The sequence below is a fragment of the Lissotriton helveticus genome, chromosome 1_2 (assembly GCF_964261635.1).
Source record: "Lissotriton helveticus chromosome 1_2, aLisHel1.1, whole genome shotgun sequence".
NCBI classification, from domain to species: Eukaryota; Metazoa; Chordata; class Amphibia; order Caudata; family Salamandridae; genus Lissotriton; species Lissotriton helveticus.
In genome coordinates this window covers 84,518,036-84,541,636 of record NC_136058.1, presented here as the reverse complement: position 1 = coordinate 84,541,636, position 23,601 = coordinate 84,518,036, and the positions used below count along the sequence as shown (strand labels likewise).

The following is a 23,601-nucleotide window of genomic DNA, read 5'->3' as shown; positions in this document are numbered from 1 at the left end:
TCACATATTTTGGGGCCTTGTTTAAATGTACCTAAAAGCTCTCCAGTTTATAGATGTGGCCTGTAAGCTTCAAGTTTGAGATCCATTCACATTTAGAAAGCATATTATAGGTATGGTGCACGCTAGTAAAATGGACCAACTTTGGTTGGCTAGCAAATATTTTGAGGTTTGCTTGGTTCTGTCGCATTTGCGCATGCTAAGTCATAATATTACATAGTTTTCTTGGGGGGGTCCTTATTGGATCACCTGTGGGCCCGACCACCATGCAACTTATTTAACTTAAATTTCCATCCATCTAGCCTGGTGATCTTCACATTTTTCGTCATTTGACATTATATTATGAAGGCTCTAGTCTGAAATCAACTGCTCCCAAACCCCACATCTGACTATTTACATGCATCAAGGATAGAATTTCATAGTATTTTTTTTTAAATGTATTTATTTGATGTTTGTGACGTGCACTTTCAAACAATCGGCCACCAAAGGCTTACTGAAGTTGTAACTAAATGTAGTCTTGCCACCTTTGCCGGTAACACGGGTTCGTTGGATTTGGTGTCCAGAAGCAGAGCTCTGTGCCTGTGTCAGGGCATGTGCGGTCAAAGAAGAGCCGATCAGAGGGGAAGAGGAGAGCTAATGCTGTAAATAAATCCACTGAGCCTCAGCTCCTGCTTGGAAATCTCCATTTACATCTGTGGTTTCTGAAGGGTTGAGAAGTGGCTAGGGTGGCAAGCTAAAATGGTACAGAGCTACCATGCTGTCCCAGGCCCTGACAAAAGAAACCAGAATACTGGTTTTTAGTGTTCTTATAATTCAGTAATACGCTTTTTATCTCCTTCCCAAATAAACGAATATTACCCTTTAGCAGACGTGCGCTTTCTAAGTTTAATTAATGCATTATTTCCTGTTTTGGTAATTCTATTATGAGAGGACCAAGTTTATCTTTGTTAGGGTTTTCATTAAAGAGGCCTGAGTTCACCACCTATAACTGATAGAACAATTGTTTGTTTGTTTATTGGTTTATATAGCGCTGAATCACCCAAGAGGGCATTACAATAGTCAAACCTGCTAAGTACCAAGGCCTGCATAAGTGTTTTCTTAGTAGAAATGTGCAAGAGGGGAAAAATCCTGCGCAGGAGGCCTAAAATGTAATAGCAGGACCCCGCCGTGGTGTTGGCGTGTGTCTCCAAAGTCAGTTTACGATCTATTCTGACTCCCAGATTTTTGACCACCTCCTTAGGAGTGGGAGCAGTGCCCAGTTCCTCTGGCCACCAAGAAGGAGTCCAGCAGATGTCGGCTCCTCCGAACAACATTATCTCTGACTTACCTCCATTAAGTTGCAGGAAGTTGGACTGCATCCAAGCGGCGATCGCTTTCATGCCTTCCCGAGAATATCTGTTGGATGTGCGGATTGTTTTTGTCAAAGGTCAGGAGGAGCTGAGTATCATCTGCATACGAGATCAGGGTAAAACCGAGTTCTCTCATCAGTCTGGCTAGGGGAGGAAACATAAATATTAAAAAGGGTCGGGCTGAGGCAAGAGCCCTGGGGGACCCCCTTGCTAACCTTAGTCGTGGTGGACTTAAATGGGCCCATAGTGACAGTCTGTGTCCTGTCTGTCAAGAAGCTAGTAAGCCATTGTAAGGCCAGACCTCTGACACCTATACCGTCCAGTCTCTCCAATACGATCTGATGGAAGACCGTATCGAACGCCGCGGAAAGATCAAGCAGCACCAAAAGTGCTGCTTGATCTTTGTCCAGGGCAATCCGAATGTTGTCTGTAACTTCAATTAGGGCGGATTCGGTACTATGTTTGACTCTGAGTTATACCTGAATTATACCCTTGATACATTCTCTCAAGATTGTGCAGTCTTATTCATGCAAATCAATTCGTATGAACCGAACTATGGCTGTCGCAATCTCCGAATACAAAACATATGCAAACAAAAAAATGGGATTTTTTTATTTGAGGCAATATGCCTATAAAACTTATGATAAAATATGTTACAAAGTGCTTGTAACATAAAAAAAGTATATTTTTATTCATTTACTTAAAATAAAAAGAAGAAATTCATAGAACTTTTCAACTGAATTGCAAGGATTACTCTGTATTAGTCTGGTTAATTATTTTATTATAATATCAACCAAATCACAATTTCAGATTCACCTGTTTTTTTCAGAAAAAATGCCCCTACTAATGGGCGGGGTGAAGTAGCCTGAGTCGTGTGTACTAGTGACTCATGCAGAGTGGTGATAGTTGTCGTTTAAACAGTACTAATGAAGACCATGAATCTGAAGAGGTGGTTACTGACCAGTGTTCGATGACAGACAAGCCTTATCCAGCCTGAGTCAATGCAAGATGTTCTAATATGAGCCACTGCACCTGGAAAGCAGTTGAAGGGAGTTGGGAAAATGTGTACAAGGAAATAGTGATTTTAGACTGGTCTTCCTAGTTCTGACATACAGTGCTGTTATGAGACACATTGTTAAGGTACATGGGCCTACTGCCTCCCCATTGCTTACCATGGGTTGGCTTCTTGGTCGCTCACGTGCTTCTTTCTTATTCATTAGTGTGTGTGGAGTTTACTTCCTTTTCTCTAGCTTTTCACTTCCCTAGAGAAAGATGCATTACTAGTGTGCCTCTGCTCACTTTTCAGGAGCTACTATTTTTCTTTTTGTTTAAACACTCCACAAGAGTGCATGTGTTTTCAAGCTGTATCCCTTGTATACTCAAATCCCCCCCCACCCCCCCCCACCCCCATCGAAATTTGGTTTTCCTTTCTCGCCTGTATGCGGGAAACAGCAAATGAGGCATCGGAGAGGTAATTAAATATTTCTAAATGGTGTGCAATACCAATGGTTTCTTGGACCATTGCCTATATTTGAGCTTCTGGAGATTGGAAGGATAGAAAGTTCTGTAGAATATGAATAACATTTTATAAGGAGTGAGCGCTTAAACGTTTTATTAAGATAGATGCTTTGGAATATGATGGAACGCATGCTTTAAAGGGTTCTGTTGAACTTTCTTGCTTCTTTTCCTGCATCTTAGTGTTTACCTACATCATGTTGGGCCATAGTATTGGTGCAGAGAATGCCTGGTGCTCAGAAAGCCACGGCTCAAAATGTCGTTTTGCATGGTTATTTTGGTGGGCGATGTGTTTGTTGGATTAATCGTCAAACAGTAGTTAACTTGTAAATGCGTTCGACACCCTATAATTTGATGCATGGAAGGTTTTTAATGACAGCAGACATTTCTATTTTGCATTTACTAACCATGTCTATTTTAGGTTCTTCTTCACCTGCTCGCCCAGCAACACCCCTAACTTCCTGCAGCACTGCTGCACCTCCTCCTCCACCTCCTCGCCCTTCTTCTCGGCCAAAGCTACCTCCAGGAAAACCTGGAGTAGGCGATGTGGTAAGCCAGATTTAATCGGCAATATATGGGTCAAAAGATGGGGTGTATTAATTTGCAGTTTCTTTGTACGTCTGCTTGAATCGAAATTCACGGAGTGATTCTTGCTTTAATTTTCTGAACTCGTGAAAATTCTAATTTATGTCCTGTTATGTAACTGTAATTTCTGTAGCCCACACTTGGTATTGGCTCCTGCTCATCTGGTCTCCCTGAAGTATGTGTTTATGCACAGTTTTAGATTTCTTGCGCACCAAATTCTGGTTTGCAGGTGTTTGTTGTGTCTTTTTGAGTACTTTTGGTGAATCAGGAGTGTAGCTCAGGAATAGTTTGGAAGCTGTGGGACTTTTGCCGGAGATCTGTGTGAATATGTGAGTTGACCACTCTGCAGGCCATTTTATGCCCTGGTACCATACTTCTCTGCTCTTTGGGTATGTATGGTGGTTCTGTTTGTGTGTCATATGACAGAGCAGAGCCAGACTATCTGACAGTTTGTGTTTACATTTTTGAAGGAGGGTGATTGTCTGTAGCTTCTTGGATCAATCAAGATGTGCTCATTGGTTGACATCACAGTTGTCTCCCATATTTGTGTGAGCTACGGATGTACAGATCATAATGATAATGATTGATTCGTTTTTTTTTTTGGACCAGCCTCACTTAAGTACATTAATATTTTCAGTGTCATCAGATTGTCGCAAACTTCAGAGATCTCCTTAGACGTGTTTTATAGTTTCCAACAATTACCACATGCATATTCTGTCAGAGTGCGTGTGTCTAACATGTTACAACATTAGAAGCAGTGTTCCTTTTGGAATGTGGTGTACAGCACTCGCTCAGTCAACTATTAACAATCATTCAAGCAGGTGGCTGCCCTCAACTGTCACCCTCTGCTGGATCAATACAGAAGATGAAACGCATAAAAGGAGATGTACTGGTAGACCGTGTGAACCATAGTGCAATGCTCTGGCTATTAGTTATTTTATTAAGCGTAGTCACACCTCCTCCACACAAAAAAGAGTTGCAATAGCAATGATATATCTGGAATGTTTTGTTGTGTGGGTTAATATGGGCACTTTTATGGTCGGTCTGAGTGGCATTGGATTTCTGATGGTCGTGTGACAACTTGGCAAAGAGTCTGAGCAGTGTGTTATCTGTGTGCAGAGCAATTCGAGAGAGTAACATTGCCCCCGGTATAACCTTTAGTTATTTCTTTGTTTTTTTGTATAATGTAAAGATACTTAACTAGAAATGACAATCCCATCGTTTGGAAACATCTTGTATTTGCATAAGACAGTGTAAGCTTCAGACATCAAATGAAGTGCGACAGTGAACTGCAGGAAGGCGTCCTGGGTTAGCCAGAAACACGACTTGGCAAGTTTATCTATTACCTAGCACACTCCAACAATCCATTTCCCCACCTATTGCTGTTCGTAATGACCCTGCTTATTCTTCAAGTTCACCACTGATTATACCGAACGCATGCCGGTAATATTAAGATGCATACTACTGAGTTGGCTACATCCTGACAAGTGTAGAATATTAGCGTACATTTTGTGCTCTACTGTATACTCCAATCTACATGACAAGAAATGTTTACAGTAAGGAAACAGCTATCACAAATTTGGAAATGGGAAAGTCTGAAATATTCTACCCAGGGTTCTCTCCTACATTTGAAGTAGGTTTCCATGTTGATGGCATTCACAAATATTCACGCACATTTCCCCCCCTTGGTGGCATATTTACTGATGCAAAATCTGTGTGAATAAAACCTGTTACAATAAATTACCAGCTTCTTTTAAGTTCAAGAAGTGGGTTTTTACTTGAAAAAAGTAAATCGAGTTGTAGAACATATTTATAGCAATACTAAATTACTGCAACTTTTTTAGAATTAGCCATACTAATGCATGTTATTCGGCCGATTCCTCAATTATTATTTCAGCCACCAGAAAAAAACTAAGGGATGCGCCAGAAAGAGACACTTTCTAAAGAGAATGTGGTGTTAACCTTTTAATGAAACACCAAACCCTGCATTTCAGATATTAAGCCTAGCTAGGAAGATAACTGTGACTATGTAAATAGAGGTTAAAGGTTCTTGAAATAAGTACATTTTAATTTTTCATATAACACTTAAACGTACAGTACCTGAAATGCAAAAGTACTTATTGAATGTGTAATGCGATTTGAACAGCTTTGTGGTAAATTGTATAATTGTTTTTTTTTTTCAGCCAAGGCCATTTAGTCCTCCCATTCACTCTGCAAGTCCTCCTCCAGTAGCACCTTTAGCTCGTGCGGAAAGCACTTCTTCCATCTCGTCGACTAATTCGTTGAGTGCGGCAACAACACCCACAGTTGGTAAAAACTGTTTTCATTTTGGTCTATTTTAACATTTTAAAACTGGCTTGGCATTCTCTAAAGTTCTTGAAATCTCATATTTCCAATCTTTATCGTGGGTTATGCACTAAAATTCAGAAAAATTGGGAAAGTCGGTAAAGTTAATTGGAGTGATTTTCTTGAAAGAAATTGAGAGATATGTTTTTTAACCTGGAGTGCCACTCGTATTTGAACAGGCGTGTTGCACTTTTCCTTAGTCACACCTTCTTTTTAGTTCTCATAATTAAAAATATCTGTTTCAGATCAGGAGTAGACATTTAAAGTTGAGATACTTCACTTACAGTGACCTGTGTTGTAAATGCATCACTTTTACAGGCTAAAAGTACCGATCTTCTAAAGTAATTTGAAGGTATTCTTCTTAGACATCAAGCAGAAACGCCTATGAATGTTGCATCTGTTTGTTGGACATATGAATACATTCCCTTAGTGGCACTATGTTAAGGAGAGAAACTCGGCTTTTTGAAACACCAAATATAAAATAACTGTTGCCAGATCGATAAAGCATCTGTTAAAAAATTCAGATAGTTCGGTGCAAGTGAGCAATCAGCAAATTTCTTTTGTAAGAAATGTCAACTCACAGTGGAAACAGTTTGTCAATGCAACCCTACAGCACATCTTTGCCTCGTCCCCTCCTACCACCGGCTGGTTTTTGGCATAGCAGGCCCCATTAGCTAGGGTTTCAAGAAACCTATTCTCTCGCCTGCATATTATTTGGCCAAAATTCCTAAATACTCAGCATCCTATTTTTAGGATGAGCTTCGCTCAGGTTATATCTCTACTGTGCGGTTTGACAAACCCACTGATTGCCATTGGTAACTATTTGTGGCATTCAGAAATGCTGACTTGTTATTGGTGCATTTGTGGAAATGCCCCTTCTTGGCATGCTTCGTTCGGTGCCTGGCGATTTCACTCAGAGAAGGGTTTGTTTGGCTATCTGCTGTACAACGTGTGATGGCTGCTCCTCCCTGTTTTTGGTTTTAATTCCCCGGCTAGTTATATTTTGCTAGTTGCTCCAGACATTTTCACATCGCTTGACTGTAACTTTTTCTCAGCGCTGTAAATCTTTCAAACATCCCTGAGTAATGCTGCAATAAAACAAAACATGGCCACGTGACAGCCGAATATACATTTTTTTCTGTGGTGATCTCATTAGGACAAACACAGGGGGCGTAAGGATTGCGTCAGAGGCTCAGAGCAAAGATAGAGGGGGGAGAAGCCGAATATTTACCATTCCTATGTGGCTCTTAGAGTATATCCATTGGTATCCCTTCCCTATGTATATAGAGATAACTCTAATCACTAGTATATGCAGTAGACCTTTGTACTATCTACCATTCCTATGTGACTCTTAGAGTATATCCATTTGTATCTCCACCTTGTGTGACTTTACATCTTGTACATTTGCAATTTTTTTTTCTGTTTTTATCCTTTATGCAACGCTTGTAATCCTAAATCCTTATGTTTCTCAACTGGTTCTTATGTAAAGCGCTCTGACACCTTCGGGTAAAGTTTGCGCTATATAAAATTGCATAAATAAAAAATCGCATAAATAAAATATTGGGCAGAATGATGCGGTCTGCTGTCCATGGGTAAGTATTCTCAAGAAGAGGAGCTGTGGGCGGTATTGAGTTTTGTTTATTTGTGTAGTACTTTGTGCTACTCAGAGGGGGCCTAAAAGTGCTCAGGGGGAAAGGAGAGACGCAAAGAGAGACAAGATAGCTAGAGGGGGGTTAGTGGATGGAGATCTACCCCCAAAACACTACCATTTCGTAAACCTCTCTTTCGGTATGAAGTTCTTTTGAAACAGGACGGTCCTCATTACTTCATCGAAGGGCTGGTAGTACTCTAAGGCAGCTGTAATTTGCCCTTATCCCGTAAAGGGCCATAAGACGTTGCAGATTTGAGTAAATTACCTGAAAATGGCCTTGTTCCTGGAGAAGGGGAGCGCGAAAAGGCACAATGTAATTTTGCCAGCATCTCAGAACATCCCTGCAGCAGACCCGATGGGCATTGTTTTTATGTATGTATTAAACAGGCAGAGACGTTTTAATGCATGGGCAAAGTGGGCTCTGGCCCAGGGCCCCAGTCTTCCAGGGGGCCCCTTGACAGAGTCAGATTTGTTCTCCAGAGTTTTGCCCTAATGACCTTGAATATTTCCTAAACCGATCGTTTGAAATACGGTTTTCCTTTAATCTATTTTTTAGGTACCTGATGTTTGAGAGTCTAGGACAGTCATTTTGTAGAGAAATGTTGTGTTTATGTTTCATGCAATATACATAAAAAAAGAGTTTATTTTACATCAAAACAAGGCCTAACATACGAAATAGGAGGGCATCACAGAGATTATTTGCAGTAATATTGGTGAGCTGCTACTGTGTTACAATATTGAAAACACACATAACCATCCCTGAATATTAGATGTAAACACATTTTGGGCCTTATTTAATGAGAAGTGATGCATCGCTGTGTGAAAACAGGGATGCGTCACTTCTTAGTGCGCCCTCCTTGTAACATGATGGATGCCCCGTACTTACTGTATGATGCATCATGTCGCAAGGAGTTACAGATACGTCAGTATTTCTGACGTATTTGTAGGCGCAAAAGAGATGCATTGCTAGGGTGTGTCTGAAAATAGATGCAACTCCAGCAATGTGTCCTTTCACATGGGGAAAGCCCCATGTGAAAGGGCCTACCTTTTTCTTATGCCTGCTGAGAGGCAGGTGTAAGATATTGATGCAATGGCGTCTTAGAAGTGGCGCACTGAGTTCTCCTAGATTTCAATGCGCCACTTCTACGAGGCTTTTTGCGGTGGAACACCCACCCGGCATACATTATACCTGGCGCAGGTATAATGTGGTGCTGGGGTTTACAAAGTGACGCATCTGCCTAGATGCATCACTTTGTAAATAGGGCGCAACATGGCACATTTTTTACGCAGCCGGTGCGTCACAAAAAGTGACTCACCGGTGGCATAAAAGTGAAGCAAGGCCTCATAAATAAGGTCCTTAGAATTTGGACGAGTGTTCCTTTGCACTGTCAGGGACGAAATGAAATGAAATAGTGTATTTAATAAAGCGTGCAGCTACTCAGACTAAAGTGTCCTGGCGCGTGACAGTGGGAGGAAAACATGCGTAAAAGACCCATCAGTTATTAAAAAGCCGGATTTTTAAGTTCTTCCTGAAAGAGAGCATGTCTGTGGTAAGTCTCAGAGACTCAGGGAGTCTATTCCACAATGTTGCACCTAGAAAGCTGATGGGTCTACCTCCAGTGTGGGCACAGCATATTTAAGGCATGATGGCCATGTTGGCAATAAAATATCTTAGGGGTCTATATGTTGTGTAGCGATTATCGTGCTTATTTAGGTAGCCGGCTCCTAAGTTGGGAAAGCTTCAAAGAAGATGGTCATCGCTTTGAAGTTGATCTGTTCTTTTATGCAGAGCCAGTGTTGCCACTTAAGAATAGGGGTCATACTAGATGTGGGTTTAGGTCTCAGGATGGCTCTGGCCACTGCGTTTGTACCACTTGTAGGCACAGGATAAAGGATTTGGGAAGACCGATGTAAAAGCTGTTGACATAGTCAAGCTTTGATGTCACCGTAGACTGCACCACGATCTTTCTGCTCTCAAGCAGTAACAGTGGCAGGAATTGTTTTCACATCCAGAGTATGCCAAAACAAGCACCAGTTAGATTTTAGATTTGAAAGCGCATGGAGAGTGTCTTGTCTATGACAATTCCTAAGGTTTTGACTTTCTCCTTTTCCGCGGGCGGGAGTGGCAGATCTTTTGGCCACTTAGAGCTCCAGTCAGGCGTTTCTGGATTACCAAAGAAAACAACTTCAGTTTTGTCAGGATTGCACTTCAGCTGATTGATCTTAAGTCAGTTAAAAACCTTTGTGAGGCAAGACCTAATCATTGCCCTGTCAAAGTTGGTTCGTTTTTCACATGTAAAAATCAGCTGAGTGTTATCAGCATGTGAAATCATTTTGGCGCCCTCTTCCTCTACCAGAAATGCAAGGGGGATAGGTGGATATTAAAAAGGGTAGGACCGAGAATGGAGCCCTGTGGGACACCTAAATTCATGGCCGGGACCGGGGATGAGAAAGAGGAGCCAGATGTCCTGAGATCTATTTGCCAAGAAGGATGACATCCATGTTAAGGCAGTCCCCCCCGGCCCGATGTTAGCAAGTCTCTCCAGGAGCCTCTCATGTGGGACCGCATCGAAGGCCGCCGCCGACAGATTGAGCAGTGTCAGAACAGCCTTGCCTCCCTGGTCCAGCTTACCTGTGAGAAATTCAGTCACTTCCAGCAGAGCGGACTCCGTACTGTAGTTAGCCCTAAAACCAAATTGAGACTCATGAAGGAGCTGCCCATCTTCAATGTGTTTTTGGAGGGCCTTGTTTACATGCTTCTCTAATACTTTGGAGAAGGCCGTAAGAAGAGAGATTGCCTGTAGTTGTCAGGCTCCATCGGTTTGGCGTTATCTTTTTTTTTTATCAGTGGAACAATCTTAGCATTCACCAAAATTTCGGCATGCTGCCCGAGGAGAGGGAAGCAATACATAACTGGCTTACTGTGGGGTTTATGTAATGTAATGTAATGTAAGGGTTTGTTTTATACCGCGCTACTATCGCTCCAAGGAGCATCTAGGCGCCAACAGAATGACCCAATGATGTAAAACAGTCCGGCTGCTAATGTTAACTAATCCAACCTTCACACTAAAGTTCTAGCTATGGTGTCCTGTAGCTTAAAAATCCAAGTTTTAAGTTCTTTTCGGAATTCAGTTTCACTCTCCAGTGCCCGAAGGTAAGGAGGAAGAGTATTCCAGGCTTTTGACCCTAGAACTGGTAAAGATTTACCCCCTCTCGTACTAAGTCTGAAAGCTGGAACAGACAGCAGATTAGCATTTGAGGAACGCAGGGTACGGGCTGGATAATACCTGATGAACTTTTTTCTTAGGTATTTGGGCCCTAAGGAGTGAACAGCTCTAAAGGTGATGACCAGTATTTTAAAAGTATTTTATGGTGGGAGCTAATAGGTTCCGGATATTCACTGGACATGGGTCGGTAGGAGAGCCAAACTTAATGCTTTGGAGCAGGGTAAGTGACTCTTCAAGCTGAAACTCAGGGAAAGTTAGTAAAGATGGTGGATCCAAGAGGTGAAATTTGCTATTAGAACTAATGTAGAAGGTCGGTTCTTCCTCTGAGATGTTAGTAAATGCTTGTTGGATCACAGAGATCTTTTTGTGGAAGAATTGAGCTATTTGCTTAGCCATTCTTCTGTGCATGCTCCTTCCTTTGTGCTGGCTTTCGGGGCGGTAAAGGATTTAACTATGCTAAAGATTTCCTTACTCATACGTTGCGCATTATCTATCTTGGTTTGAAAGAAGTTTTTCTTGGCTGCCTTCACGAGAATGAAATGAGCTTTTAAGGTATCTTTATACACCTTCCTGTCCTCAGGTAGATCAGATTTACGCCATTTCCGTTCCATTTTTCTACAATTTCTTTTGCTAGAACTGAGGGAATCGTTAAACCTTGGAGCTGGTGGGGCCGACCTCTTTGAGGAGCGGGAAAAAAACGGTACCACTGCACCAATGTTGGTTCGGAGCCATAAATCTATTGAGAGGGCGTCCGAGTCGGGACAACCAGACAGCTCCGGTGAGGAACGACCGAGGGCATCTGCTAACATCGGGATGGATATTTTATGGAATGTTCTGTAATTAGGGACCCTATGCCCTGCGTTAGCCTGAGGGCCTGTGGCAGAGTTAAGAATGACTAATTTTAATAGGAGGTGGTCAGACCAGGTAATGGGAAGAGGTAGGCTTACTGATATGTCAAAGTTGTGAAATATTTGGTCTAGGGTATGGCCCTTCTCATGGGTGGCCGAAAAACCGATGGAAACATGTTGCAGGCCTGCAGCGTCTCCATCAAGGAAATTGTTTGAGGGTATTTTCCATTGTCCATATGTATATTGAAATCTCCCAGAATGAGGCAGTTTTTGTATTTTAAGTCCAGGGAGGTGGTGGCTGTATTAAGCGAAGTAATAAAATTTCCAATTGCACCGGGAGGTCTGTAAATCAGAAAACTAGCGATGCTATCATGGGGGGATAAGGTACAGCTGAAGCCTAAGGATTTAACACCCTTGATGTTTTCCATCGGAATGGGAGAGCAATCGAGTTTTTTATTGTAAATTATGGCGACACCGTCCCCCCTTCCCACTCGGTCAGTCCCTCCTAAGGATTTTATAACCCATAGGGTTGGCCGAGGTGATAGTAGGGTTGGAGGCTTCAGACAGCCAGGTCTCAGTGAGAAATAAAAGACCAGGCTGTTCGTCTAAAAGTAGGTCATAAATGTGTGGTTCATGCTTTTGCATAGAGCAACAATTTAAAAGGGTGGCCTTTAAGTCCTCTTTTTCCTTATTTGCGTGGGAGGTAATTCGGTGGGAGCTTCCTGGGCTGGAGGAGAGACCAGTTGCACTCATTGCATCGAAAGTCTACCTTCAAGCTCGGATCAGCCTCTGTACACTGACATAGTGGTAGCCCCCTAAGGCTAAGCAGTTTTTCCCTATTGTAATGTAGTGGAAGAAACTCACTGGAGGGGAACTGGGCAGCATGGACGGTGCTGGATGCCTCCAAGACACTGACAGGCGCAGAGGGGCTTGCCTTTGGTGAGCAAGTGGCGCGCCCGCTGGGCACGTCGGTTTGCATCGGGAATATATAGGCTAATGCCTATGACACCGACTGGATCGCTAACGCAGCTGAGAAAGTGGAAACTGTGTGGGCGGAAGTGAGGAGCCTGATAGTAGCCCCAGCTCTCCACACAATCTGTGTATCAGCCGTGGTGGGCCAGGACTGGAGGAAAAAGCGAGATGCGAATCAGAGCAGCTATGGAGGTGTAGGCAAACAGAATAAAGTAAGGTAGGAGACATTGTTAAATAGCACAGAGTAATTCAGCCACACATATAAAATTTAAAAAGTATTAAAGACCTAGTAGAAGGGCAGGAAACACTAAATCCTACCGCTGCACGTGTCAATTTATATTGGGAATATATAGGCTAATGCCTATGATACAAACTGGATTGCTAATGCAGCTGAGGAAGCGAAAACGGCGTGGGTAACAGGGGCTCAAATTGGACCATAAATTCAAAACTGTTCTGAACAGGGGCCCCCAAAATATGTTTGGCCCAGGGCCCCCAAAATCCTTAAGATGTCCCTGTAAACAGGGTGCAAGTCCTGGCCACCACTGCACAGGCTTTGTGATCTTGCAGATAACTCTATTGTCATTTCAACAAACAAACACATTTAAAGTTTCCAAAAGTAACAGGCCAAAGGGGTCTGACAATTTGGACAAAAATGTGACACTTTTTTGTGCGGAACCACCTGGCTCTTCAGGCATTACTCAACCTTTCGCCATTGGAAGCAGTCGATAGTTGGAAAGTAAACTTTCCCTACAAATCTGACTGGAGCTGTGTACAGAAGGCTATACAGTAGAGACAATTGAATAGGTAAATACCAAGCAATGCGATCCAAGTTCTGAAATCATATGAAGAGATAGATAATTTTTACAGAAGCTCTAATTGCTGTCAGGACAGCTCAGTGGGTTAAGCGCACTGCTATGTAAATCACTATGAAATTAAATGAAAAAGAAATGTATAAAGCACAAACCAATTACCCAAAGGTGTCAAGGCGCTAGCTCATCAGATAAACGAATGTCATAAGATCTTGGCTCAAAATCAGAAGTTAAACAACCATGTTTTCAGCGCCTTCCTGAATGCCAACAGGTGAGTCTCGTCTTTTAACCTTTAAGGAAGAGTTCCAGAGTTTTGTTGTCCCAACCAGAAAACTTCTACTGCCCCAAGCACTTTTCTTGAACCTAGTGATCACCAGATTGTGAGATTGAGCAGAACGTAGCTGACGTGCAGGGAAATATAAGCGGAGATTTTGCTTGAAAAAGACTGACCCTATAATCATGAATTGCTTTAAATGCTATGCACAAGGCTTTAAACTCAATGTGCCACTTCACTGGTAGCCAGTTTAATTCTCATAAGGCTGCAGTGGCCGATTTATGCTTTGGAACATTCAACAGAAGACTGGCAGCAGCATTTTGCACGATCTAAAGTTTAGTCAGGCATTTTGACCTCAGATTGATAAAAAAAGACTGTTGCAATAATCGGCTCTGGATAGGACCATAGCTGCAATCACCAGTTTACATAGCTCGGCGGGGATGAACGGGAGAATCTTTCTCAACAGTTTTAACATATAGAAAGATGCTGAGGTAACCTGGTTCACATGACCTTCAAATGTGAGCTTTGAATCAAAGGTGACACCTAGGTTTTTTACTTAGAGGGAGGTGGGCAGAGGGCCAGTTCCGGTGGCCAAAGAGTAGGGGACAAAAAGGTAGTGTAACACCTCAGTTTTGTTGCAATTCAACTTCAAACAGTTGGCTGCCATCCAGTCTCCAACTTGACGAAGGCAGGTAAAAAACTGTGCTGCAGTTTCTGATGGTGTCCCTGTCACTGACACCACAATATGGGTGTCGTCAGCATAAGATATTGCTGGGAAACCCAGTGATATGATCAGCTGCGCTAATGGGGCCACATAGATGTTAAAAAGGGTGGATCTCAATGATAAGCCCTGAGGGACCCCACAAGGAAGTGTAAAATTATGTGACTTAAATTCCAGAGGGGATCCCGATTTAGTAGATAATGTAGTTTGATGACCTGATCAGCTGTTAATAATGGAAAATGTATTAGTTCTGGACGTTTCATAGATTTTGGGGTTGTTATCATGGCTTCCTCTGTTGTATTGGAGGTGACCAACTCAACTTGTGGGCCGGTTACACATAGGGATGGGGAAGCGGGGAAGCCACTCTAAACTAGTTTAACTTTCTCCTGGTAAAAAGTGGCCAGGGAGTCACAGAAGATCTGGCTTTCTGGAGTGATGGCTATTTCAAGGGGTTTGGCTAATTTATTTACTGTCGCCAATAATTCTTTGGACGAATTCTTAGCTGCAATTATTACTGAGGAGAAATAACGAGTCTTCTCCTCCTGTATTAGGCGTTTATAGTCTATTAGTGGTTGTTTATACAAGGATCTGTCATTCGAATCATAGTGGACCTCCACTTCCTTTCCAAGTATGAAACCGGAGGTCAGATATCCTATATACACATGATTACCATTAAATATTTACTGTACATGAAAGCGCAGGACAGGAGTATATTCCAGATGGCGGTGGTGCAGGACAAGGCTTTGTCATAAAATGAGATTTTTCATATAACATCCGGGGTGAAAGGGTCTCAGGGAAGTATTAAAGACTCAACCAGGCTATGTCCCCTACTAACCAACATGAAATACTGAAAAAACCTGGGAGTCTAGGGGGAACAGAGTTGTGTCCCATCAAGTGATAAAACCAATGCCCGGCGCTTGGGTGCAGAGGAGAAATCCTTACAAATTATTACCAAGAAGTGCATATGCCAACACACATAGCCACCAGCAGCTCTAGGTGTATCCCAAAGTCCAGAGATGGATTCCCATCAAAGTTTTGTAAATGATCAATTCTATCATTTGGTCATCCAACGGTAGGGATGGTAGGTCTCTAGATCATTGAGACAAAATCCATACCCTCCATAAGAGACAGGAATATACCTCCTGAGTTACTCGTAGACCATATGTTTGATCATAAGGTGGGAAATAGTGCAGTGCAGAAAGAAATAAGTGAGAATAAAATGAATAGAGAAAGACAGCGAAGTAAACTTTAATAGCTATCAGTCTCTTCCAAAATAATACCACAGCGCAAATATAGCAGTTCACACAAATAGCTGCTATGGGGCCGACATGTTTCTGCCAAACGGGAATGAACTCCTAAGGCTTTCTTCAGGGCCTCTGTTCTAAATAAACCTTGCAACTGCAAATGTATAATACAATTAAATCCATAAACCAAAAATCATAAGTGAAGAACCATAAAGGATATACGTGACTATTCCTCCATGTCACTTGGTGTGAAGTTCACCTACAAAAGCAAATGGTGACGTCAGCGCATTGAGCAGAGCAATATAAAAGAAAGTTTAAAAATGTTTTTTAACTCACCTATAGTAACAGGGGATAGGACCTCACCTCTCCTGGACCATGCTCAGGGTAGAGGAGGCCACGTGCTAAAAGGCAAGGAAAAAAAAAGGTGCTTGATCTAACAGCAAGAAAACTGACTTTCATAGTTAACCACAGATCTGTGCCACCTATTCCTTTGCTAAAACTTCCTAAAACTCCTTAAAGCTCACTATCAAAAAACTCATCCACCCCTTAAAATGTGGCAGTCCCTCGAGTATAATTATACTACTCCAGGTATTACGCTTATGCCCAATAGTGGTGATAAACTCTGAGCTCCCTACCTCTCCGTCGTTGCCTCAGACTGATCCCGAGTCTGGGGGAGGCAACGAGGAGAGGAAAGGGAAGATATTTATACATGTAAGGGACAAGCCCTTTGCTCAATCGAGGTATTGCCCCAGTGAAAACGCCATGTTGGTAGTTTAATTTGAGTCAAAAGTAAGTAAACTCAAACAGGAAACTTACCTAGAGAAAAAGTTTGGCAAACTGCGATATCAATCCTTCAATTCGAAACAGTTCTCTGTACTCGCGAGTTCTCGCGGCGGAATGCGGGACTTCGACGGAGGTTGCCATCGAACTACAGAATGACGTCGTACGTGACTGCGCAGTAGTTTCTATTATATCTCCTGTCCAACTAGTATAAAACACTGCGAGTCGATCGATAGTACCACATCATTTATTGCATTTCTGGGAATGTAGGAAAATAAACGAACTGGCACTGTTAAATACTAAACAAACGGGACGTATGTAATTACGACCAAGGTACCATAGTTCAGGTACAGATTGATAAGATGGTGTGATCTAAGAGGTATGAGTAGGCACTAGGTTGTCATCGTGTGAAAAAATATAATGACGATGGAATATCATTTATGATTATCAACACTTGATGTTCTTGTTTCGATGTTCAAATACATGCCAATACGGCGTCTAGAGCTGTGGCTTATATCTCTAGACAATCAGGATTAAGTGAAATAATGTGGTTCTATCCAAATGAGGACTGGAATAGTCTATATTGCTTAGATAATAGTATATATGTATATTGCTTGTAGTAATGTGGAAAGTAGATATGTACAAGAACCCCTAAATTAATTCAGGTTTATAGGGCTGTGACTACTCACCATAACTCCATAGCTCAACCACCACCTCGCATTGTCCCCCAAAATAGGCTTAAGAGCTGTCATGATGTAACAACACGCCAAAGTGGAGGTATATATATATTGTCTTGTCACTGGATTAGGGCTCTGAGCAGTCACCGACGTTATTCTGTACCATTAGATATCTCTTGGCTGACCATGGGCTCGAGACCTATATAGATAGTAAATCATACTCTCAAAGCGTAGTCCACGGAATATCATCATTCAGACCACCAGTGTCCGTGGATAGTTTGTAAATCCATTTTTGCTCTTTGGTGAAAAGATATCTGGTTATATCCCCAATGTGTGAGGGTACAAAGCGTTTCTCTAGTACCGCCCATGTGAAGTCTGTTTCGCAGTGGTTCAGTTCTAAAAAGTGTTTAGTTAATTTGGAAACACTTTTCTTGCACCTAAAAGAGCTCTTGTGCTCCAGCATTCTGGTGCGGACTTTCCTAGTAGTCATACCTATATATTTCTTAGCACACGGGCATGTTAGTAGGTAGATAACGTCTGAGCTGTTACAGTTTGAAAAATTCTTTTGAATCCATGGGCGATTTGTCCCTATGTCTATCTGTGTGGATTTGGAAGTCTGTGGACACATGGAACAATTGCCACACGGATGGTGGCCAGTCACTGCCGCCATGTCCCATAGGGTACCTACTGCCCGCCTTGGTTTTTCTTGAGGACGGGTATGGATCAGCCGATCGCGAAGGTTACTCGACCTTTTGAAGGCAAACAGGGGTGGTTCTATTTTGTCATTAGTACAATTGAGCACACGAAATGCTGTCAGAACAGTACTGAAACGAAATATCTCTTAATAGTGTGGCATAAAACTACAAATCAAGTGCACAAAACGTCTGAACAGGGTCAAAATAATGCTCTTTTTTTCTTAGCAGTTGAGATAAATGTCAACTTTTACTTAACATTGTTTGCGTTTTGGCATGTGTTAATAGTTGTAAGCACGGAGTGGAATGTGCAGTGGTAAGCATACCTTCAGTACTTCATTTTGTGTTGCTCTGCTTGATTTCTACATTCTTGGGGGAGGATCAGCAGCTGCAGCAGTCTCTTTTGCAGCCTGCTACCCTCTGTTGTGCTAGGATTGTTTGTGTATGCCTTTCGAACTATGGTGTTTACAGACTTTGAGGAGTGTATTGTGGAGAAAGGAGAAACTTTGGGCAAGCAGGCTGGGAGCTGCTGGCAGTTGTAGTAGAAACTACCTACACCATTCAGATTCCTCACACTGAAGCTCGCACATGTATGCAAGCCCTTCCTGTATGTTGGTGACACTGCCTATTCATTTAATGCATTTCCTCGCTGTGGAACTAATTACGACCAATATATCTGCCTTTGGCAGCACACAAGTCCCATACTTCACTAGAATCCTAAAATCCATCTTTGGTCAAGCATGTTTAGAGTAGATCTGCGTTTTTCTGGGAAGTTGTATATTTTTTGTTGGTTAGTATCTCTGCCCATTTAGTGTACCAAAGTTTTCCTTGACTTTACTTGGTGACAAGAATGTGCAGTAGGTCTACTTGGAGAGTAAGAGAGTTCTGAATATGTCTGTCTAAAATTCAGTCCAATGGGGAATCAAAGATGCTTTGAGTTGGCTACACAAGAGTTTCAGGCCTGGCTTTGAGGCAAGTCTGACATCAAGCTGCCAAATGACACCGGTATGGCCCTTCTGGAGCTTCTTTGGAGCAAGATCCATTGCGCAAGATTAACCCTTTAAAAAAAAATTATGGGGAATTCCTAAAATGTTTGGTAAGCCATACCTGAGCAAGCAGATCCTACCGATATGTTCCTTATACTCATCCAGCGTGACTGATCCCAAAGTCTCTTCTTATGAGGAAGATATTGATGGTTCATTTGTGAATGCCCCTAAGAACTCAGATACAATGTTCAAAAGGTTGAGGTAAGGCATCCCTTAGTAGATGCCAGCAAAGGCTAAGGGAAGATCAGGCAATGTCCCCTTTGGCAGGGGTCCTAGCCTAGAAGGTATAAGGAACATATTTGATCCGGAGGTCATTACCCTCTGCTTCCAAGTCGGAGCCAGTCCTAAATGTGAAGTGTTGCTTTCGGGCTTCGCAGACCCCTGGATAAAGTTAGAAAGTAAGATTGTGATGTTTAACTGCAAGGTATTTGAGGTGTTATACGAGGTGTTATCGGGTCCTGGCATGCATGTAAGGAAAAGCAGTTGCCATGGAAAGGGTGTCAGTGGAACGGATTGATTTAGGGTATTGTGTGGAAGGGCGTAATGATTGCTATGCCTTATGAGAAATGCACATTGTAGAGTTTTTAATAAGTACTTCTAACTGCAGATTCCTCACCTTTAAAATGCCCTTAGACGCCTGTTAGAACTGGGATGTTAGAACTGGGATTTCTGGTTGGCTAAGGCTTACGCCAAAGCCAGGCAGAAACCACCATTCTAGTCAGGGCAAGGGGGGGTCACACGCCAAGATAACCCCTGCTCACCCCCTTGGTAGCTTGGCACGAGCAGACAGGTTTGTCCCGGAGGCAATGTGTAAAGCATTTGCGCACGCACACAACAGCAACAACATCCTAGGCACACCACAAAAGGAACTCCACACAAGGTTATATAAAAATAACTTTTGTATTGTCAAAACACATCAGATAGTAATCACACAATATACATTGTGCCAACTGGCACGGGCAATATTCACAAGGGATTATTTACACCAGGACAGGCACTTAGCAGAAATAGCACTTCTAGAACTTAGAATAAGTGGAGCACAAAATAACAATTATAGGTCACAACCAGTAACTACTGGTAACAGGTAGGTACACACTACACAATACTAATAACCATAGGCCTAGATCACGCATGGACACATAACCTCTCTAGTATAACCTACGAGGCAAAGTAAACTCCTAAGCATTAGCACCTTTAGAAGTATAACACAAGCATAAAGGCAAAGCACATTACGCATAATCACATTTAGGCCTAACCAGTAGGAATACAGTAGGCAATCTCTCACTAGTCTAAACACATAGACTCTGCCTCCTAAGAATAACTCACATTTAGGGGCGTAACTGAGAGTGAAACACAATCTCGCTAACACAAACCTCCACAGGTAAAACCATCTCTAGAGGTATCAATACAGGGTGCGTAAAACATACCAAATGCATTACATTTCCTAGCACCACATTTAAAGCACATATCACCTTTAGCACATAAAACACATTATCATCACAAACCTAACAGGTAATCAAATTGCGCAATAATCACCTTAGAACCTTGCGCCCTATCCACATACCAGCCCACTGGCCATCTCAAGAAGGGGCTCAAATGCCCTATGTCCAGAATGTCAGGGCGCGCTGCCAACGCAGCGCCAGTCAGGGGTGCGCCACTGGTGCAAACCTAAACTTGGAGCTGCCCACTACTTGCTGGGCAGCTGGGAACAATAACAGGGCCTAAACGTTGCAGTTGGCACTAAGTGCTGCGCAGCTGTAGAAGGCCTGGCACCTCTGTGCCATCTCTGTCCCTCCTAGGGACTTTCACTGAAATTGCGCCTCAACGGTGCAGCTGCCCACTACTTGCTGGGCAGCTGGGAATCAGCAAACTGTGACAGGGCCCTCACTGGCCCTAGAACAAAACTGCCACACGTTGGAGCCCTCAAGGCTCAGGAACGCCCAATGCGCAACATGGGGGGTGCTTTCCAGGCTCTGCGCAGGTATGGGGCCTTGGAGCACTCTGGCTCCTCTCTAAATCATCATTGGCCCCTCTGGCCCGTGGGACCCTCCTGGGGGCCTTTTAGTAAATGTAGGGCCATTGTTGGAGCCACGCATGGCTCGGAAAACAACTTTTCTTTTTTTGTGTTTCTTGGACACAATTTTCCTTTCCGAGCTTGATGGTGCCAATGATAACAGGGCTATCCTGGTGAGTACCTGCCAGGTTCCCATTGGTGGTGCGCCCTTGAGGTGCCATCTCGCTCCTACACACTTTTTTCATTGTGCTTGTGGTACAGTTCTGACACTAAGGTGTGTGTTTGTTTTTTGTCTCACAATCTGAATTTTATTGCTACCATAAGGGAATGGGCGATTGTTAAAGGAGGCACACTTTCAGGATATACCGACTACCCCAATAATTAACGAAAGGGGAGTAAGTTCGTAATATTTATGCGACATATGGTATACCTAAAAAGAAGTACAAGAATTTACAAATGCCTACAAGGTCTAGGTCATTGTTGTATTGATTGCATTGTGAGTGGAGGGCGACCTATGACTAGCTTTACCCTCTAAGCTCCTGATAGTTTCAAAGATTCCAGTCAGAAACAAGAACATTTTGTAAGGGGACACAGCCCATTTTTATACAGTCCAAAACCTTTGTCTAAAGGTGCAGGGTGGGGGCAAAACCTGACGCAGCTGGTTTGGGAGCACTCTTGATGAGCTCAGCCACCCCTCCCATTCACTGGTCAGGCGGAGCCAGCATTGTGTGGGGAAAGCCCAGCCCTATTCAGGTCCCAGGTGCACCCCTCCCCTCTCATCAGCATGCTAATCTCAACACTCACCACTGGGCAGACCCCTCCAGACTCCTGGAGCCAGGCTCCAGCCAATCACGTGCCAGCACACTCACTACACACGCACACCCATGTCTAGAAGTAGCACTTCCACACTAGACACATTCATGCCACATACATCATTACGCAGCATTCAATCTCACGAGTTTGCACATACCAAACTCGACCCTGCACTCCCCACACATCAGGAACTACCATGGTCACACATATTCCCCATGCATTCCTATGGGAGGGCAGGTCACTCTCACACATACACAGAGAGCTCACGCACTTTACACTGTACCACAGTGAAAAAGTGCGCAGAGACCTAAAATCACCAACACCAGGTTACAGAAACAGGCTAGGCAAAAGCAAAAAGTTTCGGGGTGAACCTGCCAAAAGGGCCAGGTCCAACAACGCCAAACTGTATCTAGACAGTTTTTGTACCAGTCCTCTTGCTCCGGTATGTAGTATTGTGTGGCTCTGCGGTGGCCCCGTATCACCCCTGAGTTGACTAAGTGGAACTATATACAAATGCCACGTCTGCTTGCTGACTTCTGTTCCTTCATTTCCATCTCCTTCGAGGGGTCCCGACTTTCAGTCTTCTGATAACTTCCAAATTCCTATTACAGTTTGCTAGGTAATTGTCCCCACTGAAGATGGCAAGGTTCAAGCGTATCCAAGATGTTAGGCTGCAGATGTTGGTCATGGAACAGCACAAGGTGTGTTTGTGGTGCTTTGGCTCCGGCCATGACTCCATCGTGTGACAAGTGCATTTATGTACCCAAAGGCAATTCGGGAGCAGATGTCAAAGCTCTACATCATCAAACATAAGAGTAGTTCGCGGTCGAAGCACAGATCTCGCTCCTACTTCAAGTCACGTGTGGTTCCTGTCACAAGACCTTCTGTGAAACGTCTTCTTCCCAGTGAGAGTCTTTCAGTAAGTTAAAATCTAAACATAGGTACAAAAAGGACCAAGAAGGACTCAACCCCAACCCACTACTCGAAGTCTAGTGAGGAGTCCTCCTCACACCGTCATACAAGAGATCATACTCTTCTGGTGTCACTCAAATCTGTCCTGGCACCCCTCAAATTTCCCCAGGCTGTCTTCAGACCCACACCAGATAGCAGTTTCAGCAAGACTGTTGCAGATCTTCAGTGCCATTCTGGCCCCCTCTGAGGCGTAGGGGGTCTCCAGTTGGACTTCTGCCAGCTGGTTCATCCCAACACCAACTGCCCTCTCTGAACCGGCTACTGGGCCTTCACTGACTCCAGTCCAGGCCTCTACACCAACACAGATATACGTCAGCAGCGATTGCTCCAACACATTCAAGATCCAGTCCTGAAACCCAGTCTGACCCTGAACCTACATCAACACACTACAGGCATGTCGCACTACCAGATAATAAAGGTGCAACCAATTATGCTCCAATACCTCTGCTTCAATTCCAATACAGTCAGAGGCTTGAGGGTCTCTTTGGATCTTATTCTATTCCATGCAGAACCTACATAATGTCCCATGGGACACTGATGATGATATGGAAAAATACACCTCGCACCCTCCTCATTATACTGATGATGCCTTGTATTTAGACCACCAAAATGCGAGTGGACTAGAGACGACTCCTGAAGCATAACTATGCTTGCCACATGAACCGCCAATGGAAGAAAGTGCCTCGTTTGAAGTTGTGGTTCGGAGGGCAGCTAGTGCTCTAGCCTTGCTATTTAGACTTAGCAAAATGTATTGACTAAGATTAGTCAACCAGGCCGGATTCATCCAAACCCTTACTGCCGTCGGTGAAGCTCTTACTGATGTCCTTTTAGCGACTTGGTCCAAGCCATGCGTGTCTCCTCCGTTCAGTCAGTCTGTGGCTGGGTGACAGTCTGACTACTGGTGACCAGGAATTCCTAAACAAGCATCCTACACTGGTAGTTTAGACATTGACAAGGTGAGTCTGATTTCCTTTCCAGCCATCCCTCCAGACAGATTATCTAAAAGAATTGATGCCTTTGGAAAGAGAATGTTTACTACAGCTTGTTTAGCCCTCAGATCCATTAATGC

At 43.2% G+C, this 23,601-nt stretch overlaps 1 protein-coding gene across 1 annotated transcript in view; it reads left to right on the top strand.

Annotated features, from left to right (window-relative positions):
• SGIP1 (SH3GL interacting endocytic adaptor 1) overlaps positions 1 to 23,601 on the top strand; it is a 1,317,316-nt gene that overhangs the window by 764,936 nt on the left and 528,779 nt on the right. Inside the window, exons 13-14 of the mRNA XM_078668946.1 lie at positions 3,283 to 3,410; positions 5,630 to 5,756. Of these exons, the coding sequence (XP_078525072.1) occupies positions 3,283 to 3,410; positions 5,630 to 5,756 (255 nt within the window). The remainder of the gene's footprint in view (positions 1 to 3,282; positions 3,411 to 5,629; positions 5,757 to 23,601) is intronic.